This window comes from Argiope bruennichi, chromosome 5 (assembly GCF_947563725.1).
Source record: "Argiope bruennichi chromosome 5, qqArgBrue1.1, whole genome shotgun sequence".
NCBI classification, from domain to species: Eukaryota; Metazoa; Arthropoda; class Arachnida; order Araneae; family Araneidae; genus Argiope; species Argiope bruennichi.
Genome location: NC_079155.1, coordinates 78154874 through 78168144, shown reverse-complemented (window position 1 = coordinate 78168144; position 13271 = coordinate 78154874). Strand labels below are relative to the sequence as shown.

The window sequence follows — 13271 nt, the reverse complement described above, 5'->3', positions numbered from 1 at the left end:
TTTGAAATTTATGTTCTGACCTTTAAAAGTAATAAAAAAAATGTCGCTGAAATATTTTTCAGAAAAGCTTTGCAACAGAAAGTCTTCTATTTAAGTATGAAATCCATTAATTTATACATTTCTCTGAAACAGTAACGAGAAAAATGGAAAATAAATTATTCTTACGTTGAGTGCATAAATATATATATCTTCATTTTAAGAAAATACTAAATTCAAGACTCTCATATTTTCACTTTCAGCATGAAATAAAGCCATTGCTTCTGTAGTTAATTTTAGAAAAACAATTTATAAATTCTGCTAGCGGCATAATCTTCAGAATAAAGAAAAATGAATAAATCTTCAAAGCGATGTGTTATCATATTCGTGATAAAAACAATCCACCTTCGTCTCCTTGGTTAAATGGCGTGGAAAGATAACTGATTTTTAATTTATAGAGATAGGTGTAAAGATGTGCTGATGCTTTTAGGGGTAAAACATTGTTAAAGGTTGACTAGATTTAATTGGAGTGGAGGATGGGGAAGAAAATACCAATGTAGAAAAATGGAAATTGCTTCGAATTTCTTAAAGATAAGTTTTTACTGCTGAAAGAAAGATTTCAATTTGCACTTTTATATTGAACAAATGAAATGATTGATATATTTAAGAAAAAATTTCAACAACATCAATAACAGATAATGGTGTGTTTTTTCTACAGGTACAAGCAGTAAATCGTAACTAAGCTGTTGTAAAAGTATGAAAAAAGAATTCGATGAAGACCCACACTCTTAAAAGAGAATTCATTCGACTGCTAAGAATTTATTTAATTATTAAGAAGCATGATATATCTCTATCAAACTTTACAAAGAGTTAAAAATTTATAAGAAGCCAACAAAAGAATTTACATAAGATGCAAATGCTGGCACATTCTATGCTGAGTATGATTGTCAAATAACTCTAATTTAGATATTTAATTTTCTGATCACATCCTAATTTTATGAAACTATCACAAAAAAATTCATGAACATTCAATATGTTTAATTCTTGGTTTCAACTTGTGCCACAATAAGAAAAAAATCTGCAAATGAATACTTTCAATGATAGGTTTATTACTTGCTAGCGGATACCCTCCTAGCTTGATAACAAAAGCTTTATAACAAAACTCATTTTGAAGAGTTAAGAGCTTTTCATAATTAGAAGTTGTCCTGATAAAGCCATATTTGTAATACCTTGGACTAGAGTTTACATTTTAGAATACTAAGAAAGCTATCATTCTATGGAACAATGGTTTCAATCTGAATATCTCAGAGACAGGGACCACCTAAGGAAAGTTCCATTCATTCCAAAATGGATTGTTTGATTGTCATCGAACCACTAAAAGGAAGTTAACTTTCCATTCGGAAACGAGCTTATTATGAATATCACATATGTAGCACATAGATTCATAAAAGTTATCATTCCATTCAAAAACGAGTTCAGTTTAAACATCTCAGACTTTCAGCCACTAAAGGAACATTATTTTCCACTTAAAATTTACAATATTTTCAATTAATAACATTTCATTCGTAAAATTTAAGGATATAATTCACAAATGTAAACTGATATCAGAAATTTAATCTCGTAACATTCCCCGTTTCCCAGTACTGATAAGACATTGTGTTGTACTGATTCATTGTGCCGTCGCTGTTACTTACTAAACTCCTCGAGATAGCCAGATAGTGGATCTTTTCACCTGGGGGGGGGGGTCTCGCATCTGTTCTTGAGCGACTACAATGAAAGACCACATATGGAATTCCTCGTCACAGAAGTATTGATAGTATCTTCAAAGAGAAAGGGGTGTCCAAACATCTGGATGTTAGATGTTTCTCTTGGTGAAAGGACCTTCCCACGACCCATAGCGCCGGTGAGAGAGCATATTGCTGAACCACGATTGGCCGAAAGAGAGCTCAAATGACCAATATAAATTAAGAGGCGGAGATAGTCGCCGAAATAAAGCGTGGATATATTTTTTTTTAGAAGGAGAGAAGAAACGAATTGCAGGAACTGTTGGACTACGTCCACGAGTTCGGAGTCTGAGAAACTACCCCTGGAATGGTCGTGTTGACGAGATGAAGAACTGAGTTTCAAGAAAAACCTTCGATTTTGATGTTGTATCTCCTACTACAGGTGTAAATAACTATTTATTTAACCAAGATTAGAACAAGTTGTTCTTTGTATATATAGGGCTGTAAAATAAAGAATTGTCTGGAAATTCTGCTTCGTTAATTGATCAGTATAGATCAGGACATTACAATCTTTAAAATAAACTCACTTGTGTCGAGTTGGATGACTTGGGACTCCGCAACCGACAGATCCGGTGTTTCACCTCTCTCTTCAGATCTCGCACACGCCCGCTCCACGTGGTGGTGGAGGAGGAAGTACGATTCCCTTCGTTAGGACCCTAGAAGCAATATGTTTCTATGAATGGAACAAAATTATTACAAGAAACATGATTTTTTAAAGATATTGTGATAACTATCAGGTGTGAAAAGTATAAAGTGATGTCAGTATACATGTGTTAAACTTTTTTACATTCACAATGTTTATGGCGTTTTAATTTTTTTTTCTTTATCTTAAATTTTAAACAAATACTGCATCCTGAAGTAAACTAAATATGGTCAGTCAGAAATTTGAAAAAAAAGTCATTCCTTAATTGTATCTTATTACTCGCTGGAAGCTTGGTATCGTTTTAGATTTGGTTTTCTTGGATTAATGGCACGAGGGTTTGTTTGTTCATCCTGCCAAAACGTTCGGTATCATTTTAGAAATATTTTTTTGACGTTTTAAATTATACATACATCTTAAAAAGTGTGGCAACTTCCTGTATGAAATAGTCCCTGGTTTTGAAACGTTATACTTTTAATACTTTGAATTCGGAAAATAATTAGCACTCTTAATAAGAAGTTTAATTTTGCATGAGAATATAAATAACAATTTCAGAGCTCCATGAAATTAAAATTTTATAAGTTACCTTTTTCAAGAAACTTTAAGAAAACTTTCGGATTTTTTCCCCAGGATTATTCAAATCAAACAATGTGAAAATGATGAACCCTCTAGAACAGCGCCTGAACTTACGAGTGTAAAGGGTAGATAGCAGAAGTGCTATATAACTCAAACATCCCCACATAGTGCAGTAACTCATAAAATTTTCGCTGGGGTGTTTGATATAGTAAAACTCGAAATCGAGAAATATCAAAGCCAGCTACTTTTGAAAAGTTTCCTCGAGTCGTCAAGAAGGAAAAAAAACTCTTGTCAGGGCTATGTTTATTTGTCGATCGGTCGTACAGTCAAGATAGTAATTCAAAGCGGAAAAAAAAGCTGGTTCAAATGAAATCCCATATCATTTCCTTACGCGATGAATGTAGATTTCCTTCAAATTTTGGGCGTAAGCTATCGATCCATCAATATCCGACTGTAAGCAGGAGCACACGATAGTTTTGAAAGATACAGACATACTTTGAGTTGATTGAATTTTATATAAATTTTATCAAAATATTCAAATATCCAGTACTTTCATGTTACTTTGAAATCAGAAACTGTTATAAATTGAATTATGGAAGTTTTATGTAATTAATTTGTACAGAATTACACCATATTATTCATGGTTTTCCCTCTTAGAGAATGCATCATTAGAGTGAAACTAAGATCATCCAAAAATCTATTAATTCGCGAAACTTTCAACCATATTGTCACGTAGGTAGTCTAGTGTGGAACTCAATGACACACAAGAAGTAGAGCTAAACCAATTTATTAATTCAACTCTGAACTCAGAACACAGAGACTGACAAATCTTCTGCTTTTATGCTAGCAGGGAAAGTTCCAGAATACTTTTCTGGAGACAGTAAGAAAAGTCCAGAACACTTGTCTGGTAAACTAAAGAAATGTCCAGAATCTTCTGGAACATGAAATAAAGGAAAACATAAAATCAAGGAATTAAATATTTACATATACTATGAATCACACTGTCTCTAGCGAGATTCGAACTTACGGTTTCATGATTATGAGACCAGTGATATGACCATTCGTCCATGGAGATTCGACTATCTTTCTTCAATGCGGCAATATTGCATAAGAGATATATTATTTAAAAATGATTAAATTCTATTTATTATACGTTTCAGTGCACTTAATGTTAACTACACTCCACGAAAATATCACCAAATAATGTAGATTAAATTATATTATCTTCATTCACACGTTAGGCTGTCCTAAGGAGTAGAACGATATATATGATGTCTCATAGTCACTAAAAATCTAATTTTTAAGCCATAAGTAATAGGCATATAATTCCAGTTTCAAAAATATCCTAAATGACCTAACGAATTTATATTTTTTATATCAATAAATGCGTTGTTAAAAATTATGAAGTCTGAATTTTTCATACAATAGCCATTGTTAGTGATATCATTCAAAATATTTCTGACTCCTCAATATTTTAAACAAGAATAATTTCGCTTTTCTGCGGCTAAAACTGACCAAATTACGAAGCTTCGAATTTAATTTCTTTAATTAATCAATTCTATTCTGAAGAGGAGTATCAGCTGATTGCCGAATCTTCCTCTCTTCTGGCTTTGAAATAGTTTAAAATAATAAAAAATAATTAACATTTAAATTTAGATGCAGAAATTTTGGATTTTTTTCTTTAAAATATTAGTGTGCAGGCCTAATTTACTAAATAATAATGATCAGATCGGTAAACTGTATAAAAATTTAGACATTTCAATTTTTCAGCAGCACAGTTTTGACTCAGATAGTATAAAATATAATTTTATATGGCATTTCGAATAATTTTCATCTTAGAATTATATATTAACCTCTAACGTTTAGAAATTATCTATTGAGCCATAATTAGAGTAGACGCCTATATTCTTATCCCACAATAAAAGTGTTAACATAATTTCCTCATTTAACTTTTATTAAAAATGTTAGCGCATTGTGAGGAAAAGAATAAGGGAAATTTACTTACAGTATCAACTTCATCTGAATCATCTTGAGCAGGAGGGGAGAGTAACTCTCTCGATGAATCGAGACTTGGACTCTGAGAAAGGAAAAAAAGGCGAACATAATATTTAGAAAATACATCAGATAATCACTACAGTGAATAAAATAAAATATATTTCAGACAAAATCATTAACAAACTGGACAGTAAATAATTAAAAAAAGTGTACAATGCTTTGTTTTGATATTAATAGAATAATCCGATACTCTTTATCGGAACACAAAATGAGCGAAAAAAATGTAGAGATTTAAATCCCTAACTGTATGGATGATAGCATGATAAAGTTTTAAACATGAGTTTTCTATTTTAAAATTTGTTGTTAATTACATAGCAATGATAACATACATACAAAATGTGTTTTTAATTATATAGCAATGATGACATGTGTCCAAAAATGTATTTTTAATTATATAGCAATAATATCATGTGTTCAAAAATGTGCTTTTAATTATATAGCAATGATAACATGTGTCCAAAAATGTGTTTTTAACTATATAGCAATAATAACATGTGTCCAAAAATGTGTTTTTAATTGTATAGCAATAATAACATGTGTCCAAAAATATGTTTTTAATTATATAGCAATAATAATATGTGTCCAAAAATGTATTTTTAATTATATAGCAATAATAACATGTGTCCAAAAATGTGTTTTTAATTATATAGCAATGATAACATGTGTCCAAAAATGTGTTTTTAACTATATAGCAATGATAACATGTATGCAAACAATAAATTTATTATTGTCCTAATGTGCACTTGAGTATAAACAGTAATTAAAAAAAATATTAAAATTATTTGAAATTTATTAAAATTAAAGAAAGCTGGCGAAAAAGATATCTCCAAATTTTTCTTCCTTACTCTAAAATAAAGAGTCTGTCTTCTCTCTCCAGCATAAAATTTTGAAAATTGCGAAAGGCTGCGAATATCCCGTGTTTTAAGAATCCCACACATGGAACAAAATCGGTCTTGTATATTATTTGCATGGAACTAGCGAAAGGTAGGTTGTGACAATATATCAATCTTTGGGGTGAATCGTGCATATATAGCAACATCGCTAGCATGCGGTTAATATATAAGTAACATAATAACGAATGTGTATTTAGATGCTTTTTTTTCAAACAATTGAAACTAAAAATAGAACATGATCATTTTATTATAGATAGACATTACTTTTACATCTGCAGCTTTCTTCAGTAGAGACTTATTTCATTGTGCTCTTATTAGATATAATATTATACTATCATACCTATATAATAATATTACTGCTGTTAAAATAGAATTATTTAATTATAAAATAATATAATTATTTATGGATATAAAAATACTGGCATAATTAGAACACAAACCACGCCAGGATTACCTAATAAGTTCGGATAATTTTATAGGGAAATTACCATACAGGTTCTGACGATTATGAAATATTATAAAAGACCATGACGATATAAAGTCATGATTTCTAGATTTTGTGTTATTGTTTCTGACACTACCTAGTGCCTTCTAGGAAGTCAATTATAACACTAATAACACATTGTGGAAGAGTGTCACTGGTATTATGATTATCTCTGACCAAGTTGAAATCGCTTGCAGATAGATTAACATATATTGTAGAGAATTGTTAACAAGAGAACATGTATATTATAGACATATCAGACGTTAATATAGGATTTAATCTAGCTTTAAAATTTTTCACCTCGCCTATTCTGAAATATTTCTTTAGGGAAAACACACATTACTGAAAACATACGGTATATGATTTTTATCAATATAATTAAACGTATGACAATCGCTCTTATTGTTTAGCATTTTAAACGCATGTCTGCAATTTATCAACAGTTTAAAAAGCTTGGCAATGAATAGATTAACAGCTTTATAAATAACAGTAGAATTCATGAAATTGCTTTTATGTAGACCAATTTTATTATATATTTGTTGATGCATAAAATTTAAAAATAACGAATAGTTTGAAAATTTGTATATCTTTGTAAGAAAATATCATGGAGAAAATTAGAGACAAAAAAAAATCGACAAAAAAATAATAGAATTTGTTTTAGAAACTAGAAAATTAAATAATTATGTTTAAAGAAGTACAATATCTCTATATAAATAATTATGTTACAAAGATTTATCATGGATAAACCAGGATGTTAATATTAATGACTTCAGAAATCACATATCCATTTGTACAATACAAACCGCGAGAAGTTGAACACCAGGTTGCTAAGAAAAACATGAAATCACATATCAATTGGTATAACGCAAACCTTGAGAAGCTGAACACCAGTAGCTAAGAAAAACATAAAATCGCATGCTAAATAGGCAAGAAAAGTATGCGCTCTTAATCAGATAAACGAAGTAAACTATTTGTGATGCCCAAGATAACGAATTAATCTTAAAGGAGCACGGGAAAAATTCCGGAGCATAATAAATTAAACAAAACTGATAATGGCTAGGATGTGAAACATGTTAATGAAGTCTTAGAGGTACTTGTTAAAGGAATTTTAAACAGTTTCCTGTGTAAATTCAGAGCCTTGAGCATTTTAATTAACTTCGTTTCTGGAAGGGAACTTTATCCTAAGTGTGTTCGAATTTTGGAAATTAAATACGCATACAAATTCGTTCATTTAGTTTTTGAAATACAATTTTCCCGTCCTGACATCTTCCACTACTGGCATCTTCGCGTGTAAATCTTCATTCCAGTGTCTGGTATCTGCATGCTAGAATTTGTCAAAGGTAACGATTCAAATATGAGAAAGATAATTTTGACCAGGAATTTATACTCTTTGGTTTATTTCTATATAAAAGGAAGTATTTTTTATAATATATAGAAGTTTAAAATAAATAAAATAAGCTGGATTGATTGTTTACATTCATTCATATAAAATTTTCCTTTGATTTTTCATTCTGAAAATACCTCAAAATGCAAAAAGAATCTAACCAGTTAACCGTTTCAGCATCTTCGGAAAATGCGTATCTAAATTGCATAGCAAAAAATTCGCGTTGACGAATATACTTGTGAAACACAGAGTATGTGTAATATGAAACTATGTTGTAATGAAATGACTTTTATTATTTCTATAATCACAATTATTTATTTACTTAAACTAGCATACACTTTTTGCATATGAACGGAAAGAAATATAAAAAATTAATTTATTATTTTAATTTACTATTAGAGAAGGGAATTGCGAAAGGCACGGTACAAGGCCCTGTGCAAAACTGTACAAGGAAATATATTGATAGGTAGTCCACGGCTCATTTTGGATGAAAATGTTTGATGAATCTTGTACACCAGCCATAAAAAACGCCATCTCTTGAAAACATGTAAAAAGGATACAAAAGGGATCCTCATCTTGGTTTTTATTATAAGACGCGCCACTTTTTGAATAGTATAAAACAATTTATGGTTGCTTGATTGCCATAAATGCAATTAGGTGAACATAGTGTATGCAAGTAGCATCCCAGAAGTGTTGCCACTTCTGGGATGACTTTAAACATAGCGATACATTTAAGAAAAACAATTCATATCATATGCGGATTTTTTTGATAATAATTATTAATAATTTTTTATTTGTTCCTTTGATTTCGACTCGGCCTCAAAATATTTCAATCATCTTGAAATTTAAGAATATGTTTAAATTTTTTCTAAAATTATAAATCAAGCTGTAAATTTTCATTACTTATTAATTCTGAAGAATAAAATCGTTATAACGCAAAATGTTGTACGTTTTCCATAAATAGTATATTCATCAAAAACACTTAACCGATTAAATGATTTAATTATGTATGATTTTTAAATCAATAAATGGAAGCAAAAATTTATAAAGTTTAACCTTTTATGCAGTGCTTGGTCCTATCCTGAAAGTTAATGTGTTCTTGACAAAATAACATTTTAAATAAAAGAATTTCTACTTATTTGTCATTAAAATTGATTGTATGAAGCTCGCACTAACTAAGACTTTCAATGTCATTAGTTTAGACCAATCAAAGGGCAGCAATTAAAAGGAATTTATATAATTATAGTTCATGTTTCAAATAATACTGATAGGAATATGGAATTAAAATACAAAACTAATAAAGGAAAATAAATTTTTGACGTAACAATTTTCTTAAAAGCACATTGATGGATTCTATCGACATAAGATATAATTTCTTATGACAATTAGGGCAATTTTCTAATTGGAAGCAGATCTATCTCTAATAATTGAGAAGTTAGGTACTGGACAACGATTAAAAAACGGTACTTCTGTTGCCAATTTCGTATAGACAAAAATATCTCGATTTTCCATTGTAGTGCGAATGGTAAAGACGGTAATTCTTAATGTCCGGATATTGCCATTAGTGAGAAGAAAAAGCATATCAAATACAATAATTATCTGATAAATTAAAAATATTTTAAATATTTTTTTAATTATAAGAAAGCAGTCTAAGTAATAATTAGAGATAAAAAAATAGGGGGAAAATCGTTTAATAATTAACATTAGTGAGTATAATTTTCCACATGATTTTCTAATTGTCCAGTACTTCACATTCTAGGATCAGTCCAGTGAGAGATGATAAGGTATGTAAATTACAAGAAGATATTAGATATCTTATCAGAAAGATATATATTTTTGAATAGATAATACAAAAATGGACTCTTACACTTTTCTTATTGGACTTGCAACGATACGCAGCCGAATAGCAACCTTCTGACTTCGTTCTCCGTCTTAGACTGCCATCATCCGATACATCATCACTGGGAGGGCCGGTCGGGGAGCTCGGTTTCTTGGGATCGTCGAAGATGTCTTCGATGCACACTGGGCTGAGACTGCACATGATGTTTCCGCAATCGCCACCGCACACTCCTGGAGCCGAGCTCTTTTCCGTCGAAGTGGTCGTCGTAGTCGCTGCAGTTGTGCTTGTGCAGTGATTAGTCAGCACTGGAGAAGAGGCCGTGGTGCCTGGACTCTCCTTGGATGTAGTCGTTTGTTCGCACCAGGACTTGGATTCTTTGGCAGGATCGAAGGACTTGGAGTTCTTTGCTGTACCTTCTAAAATAGCAAAACCAAAAAATGAGAAATTATACTAAAACTCTTTTCTGATAATCAATCAGAAAAGTAGCGGCAAAGAAGTAATGGAAAAAGCTTTCTTCACAAAATGAGAAAGAGATTCTATCTTATTAATATAAAACTTTCCTTTTGGAAATAATAATCTAAATCGTAGTAGTAGTATTTAGAGCAGTCCATATATTTGAGTTTCTGTCTAGGTCATAAATTCCCATATATTGGCAGTCAGTGAGGAAAAGTTTCGAAATGCAAATAATCTATACCATTCATAATCTGGTCTATGTGGAGATCTCAAACAAGTTGAAGCAAGTTCAAGTTTAGCGCCACACACCATCATTGAAATTAGCCTGTAAGTTCCGCGTTAAAGGTCTAATCGTAATTAAGTTTTTTTGAGAGACTTAGTGAAAGAAATGAACATAAATTATTTATAACTGATCATTTGCTTAATGAATCTTCATTAGAAGTATAGAGCAGAAACAGCTGATAAAACTCTAACTATTCAAACTGAGAATAACTTTACCCACAAGCAGGAATAGTTTTAAGATACACTGCAATCAGACAGATATCACTGAGAATAATTTTTTTTAATAGCAAGATAGTGCAAAAAATTTAGAGAATTCCTTTCGATGATCCTTCATTTACAAAACAACTATACAAAAATCTTATAACCCATTTAATTACCCAAAAATTAATCACATTTTAGCAAAAAATTTATCACAATGCATATACTAACGGTTCAAAGCAAATATGAACAAAATTTACTAACTTTCGATCCGATAGTTGCACAAACGTCACCTTTATTATTATTGTTAAAAAAAATAAACAAGTAAGTCTATAAATATTATTGAAACTTCAATGTAATTGAATAAAATCCATTTATCTTCTAAAGAAATGACCATTTACAAACGAGCGTTCATTCCATTTCTGATCCCTCCAACTAAACTTTTTCTGATCCAGTACCACCAAACTCATACGCTGTTAAATCTTCATGAAAAACTTCCCCAAAATTGTCTCGCATATTCTTTAAAATACTTGTCATGCCAAAGAATGCCTTCCATGGCATAGACGTACGATAGTTACGAAATATTAATCTTTGGCGTGAATTTAGAATGTTACTTACATTACAAGCAATTTATTGGTTAACCCTGACGAGATTTTTGGCCATTATTCCTTGGCATGCATATAATAGTAATCGAAAATCGAATTTGTGCTTTAGACACGTTTTTCACAATCGATTGAAACAAAAATTTGACACAACATGAACTTGCAGTCACAAAATCCAATACCAGATTCGACATACTAGATTTACAAGGGGAGGGCACGGGGTTGAAATCTGAGTTCAGGATGAGATTTAGTATAAAGATAGTATACATTTAGAATGTTCATTCATGAAAATATTAAAACGCAGTGGGCAGTCAATTTCGAGAAAATGGTCCTCAAACTTTTGATAAAGCTTATAAACTGATCACTTCCGTGCGGTTGGTCTCAATGGCGTGGTTGTCTAGGTAACCTTCTCGTATGCGGAAGGTCAAGGTTCGAACCTGGCTCGGAATTTTTTTTCTTTTTTTAATAAATCTTATTCAATTAAAAATTTACAAATACTTTTAATTAATATGTTTTTAATATTTTTATTCCAAAAATAAATAATTATTATCGAAATACATAATAATAAAATTAAAATTAAAATATATATATATATAAATACAGATGCATTTTTTAAAAAATATAAAATTTCTTAAATTGAATTAACGGTTTACAGATACTTTTGATTAATATGCTACTTATTTTTATGCAAGGATAAATTTTGTTATTTTAATACTTAAATTGTAATTTAATATTTAAAAAAATAGTAATAAATATAGAATAAATGGTGATAATTATTAATTATAAATATTCATATCGTAAAAAAATTATTCAATATTTCTAAAAAATTATTCTATATACAGTTATTTTCGATTATATGCAAGAACCAGAATGGCAACTATAGTAAAAACATTGGAAAAAAATATATTCCGTCATTTTGCAGAACTGATAAATGATGACAGTCCACTAGAGCAAGGTTTCTTTAAGAGATCTACGGGAATATAAACTTCATTTACATTTAAAAATATCTCTCTTTCATCAGAAAGTTGGGCGCGTATCATGCATACCTTACCTTATTAAAAATTGGTGATGACAATTTATGGTGTACAACTGATTAAATTTTTATACTATCTTCGCGAGAATTTATTTCTTGATCATGTTCGATTAAATAAGAATGTTGTATATGCTTAATACACTTTCAACCATATGCCAAAGCATTCAATAAATGAACACCTGCTCTCTACTATTTCTTTTGATTACTGCAGTTGGAGACGCTTGCTTACATATTTAACAAATATCAGCTACTTCATTCAATTTTTTATATAAATACAGCCTCGTTGAGTTAGAATTGATAAATTAGTATTATTAAAATCAAAGAATTTCAAAATTAATTGTTTTAAAATGAAGCAAGCAAGTTAAATTATCTGTAGTCATTAATGTTACGTTTTTAATTATTTTTCCTTTAAACATTAAATTATAATTTAAGTATTAAAATAATAAACATTTATCCTTGCATAAAAAAGTAGCATATTAATTAAAACTATCTGTAAATCGTTAATTCAATTTAAATAATTTTTTTTAAATGCATCTGTATTTATATATATATTTTTAATTTTAATTTTATTATTATGTATTTCGATAATAATTATTTATTTTTGGATTAAAAAAATTAAAAACATATTAATTAAAAGTATTTGCAAATTTTTAATTAAATAAGAATTATTTAAAAAAAGAAATAAAATTCCTGGCCAGGTTCGAACCTTGACCTTCCGTATACGAGACGGTTACCTAGACAACCATGCCATTGGAACCATCCAGATGGCAGTCAAGTTATCAGTATATAAACTTTACCCAAAGTTTGAAGACTATTTTCTCGAAATTGACTGGCTATTGCGTTTTAATATTTTCATGAGTGAACATTCTAAATATATACCATCATTATACTAAATCTCATCCCGATCTGAGATTTCAACCCCGTGCCTTCTCTTCGTTAGCACAAAATTCAACAAGTGTCTACACTATAGATGTTAAATCTGTAAACCCAATTTTATCTATTTAGCTTTCTTCGTTCTGTAGATATTGTGTTAACTTGTATTCGAACAGCCAGCCAGACTGACTCCCTCTT

At 30.0% G+C, this 13271-nt stretch overlaps 1 protein-coding gene across 3 annotated transcripts in view; it reads right to left on the bottom strand.

The window, feature by feature from the left end:
• LOC129969127 (uncharacterized) overlaps positions 1 to 13271 on the bottom strand; it is a 619939-nt gene that overhangs the window by 89886 nt on the left and 516782 nt on the right. For all 3 annotated transcript variants that reach the window (XM_056083546.1, XM_056083547.1, XM_056083548.1), the window contains 3 exons: positions 9660 to 10048; positions 4982 to 5053; positions 2288 to 2416 (listed from right to left, as the gene is read on the bottom strand). In XM_056083546.1, coding sequence (XP_055939521.1) covers positions 2288 to 2416; positions 4982 to 5053; positions 9660 to 10048 — 590 coding nt within the window. The remainder of the gene's footprint in view (positions 1 to 2287; positions 2417 to 4981; positions 5054 to 9659; positions 10049 to 13271) is intronic.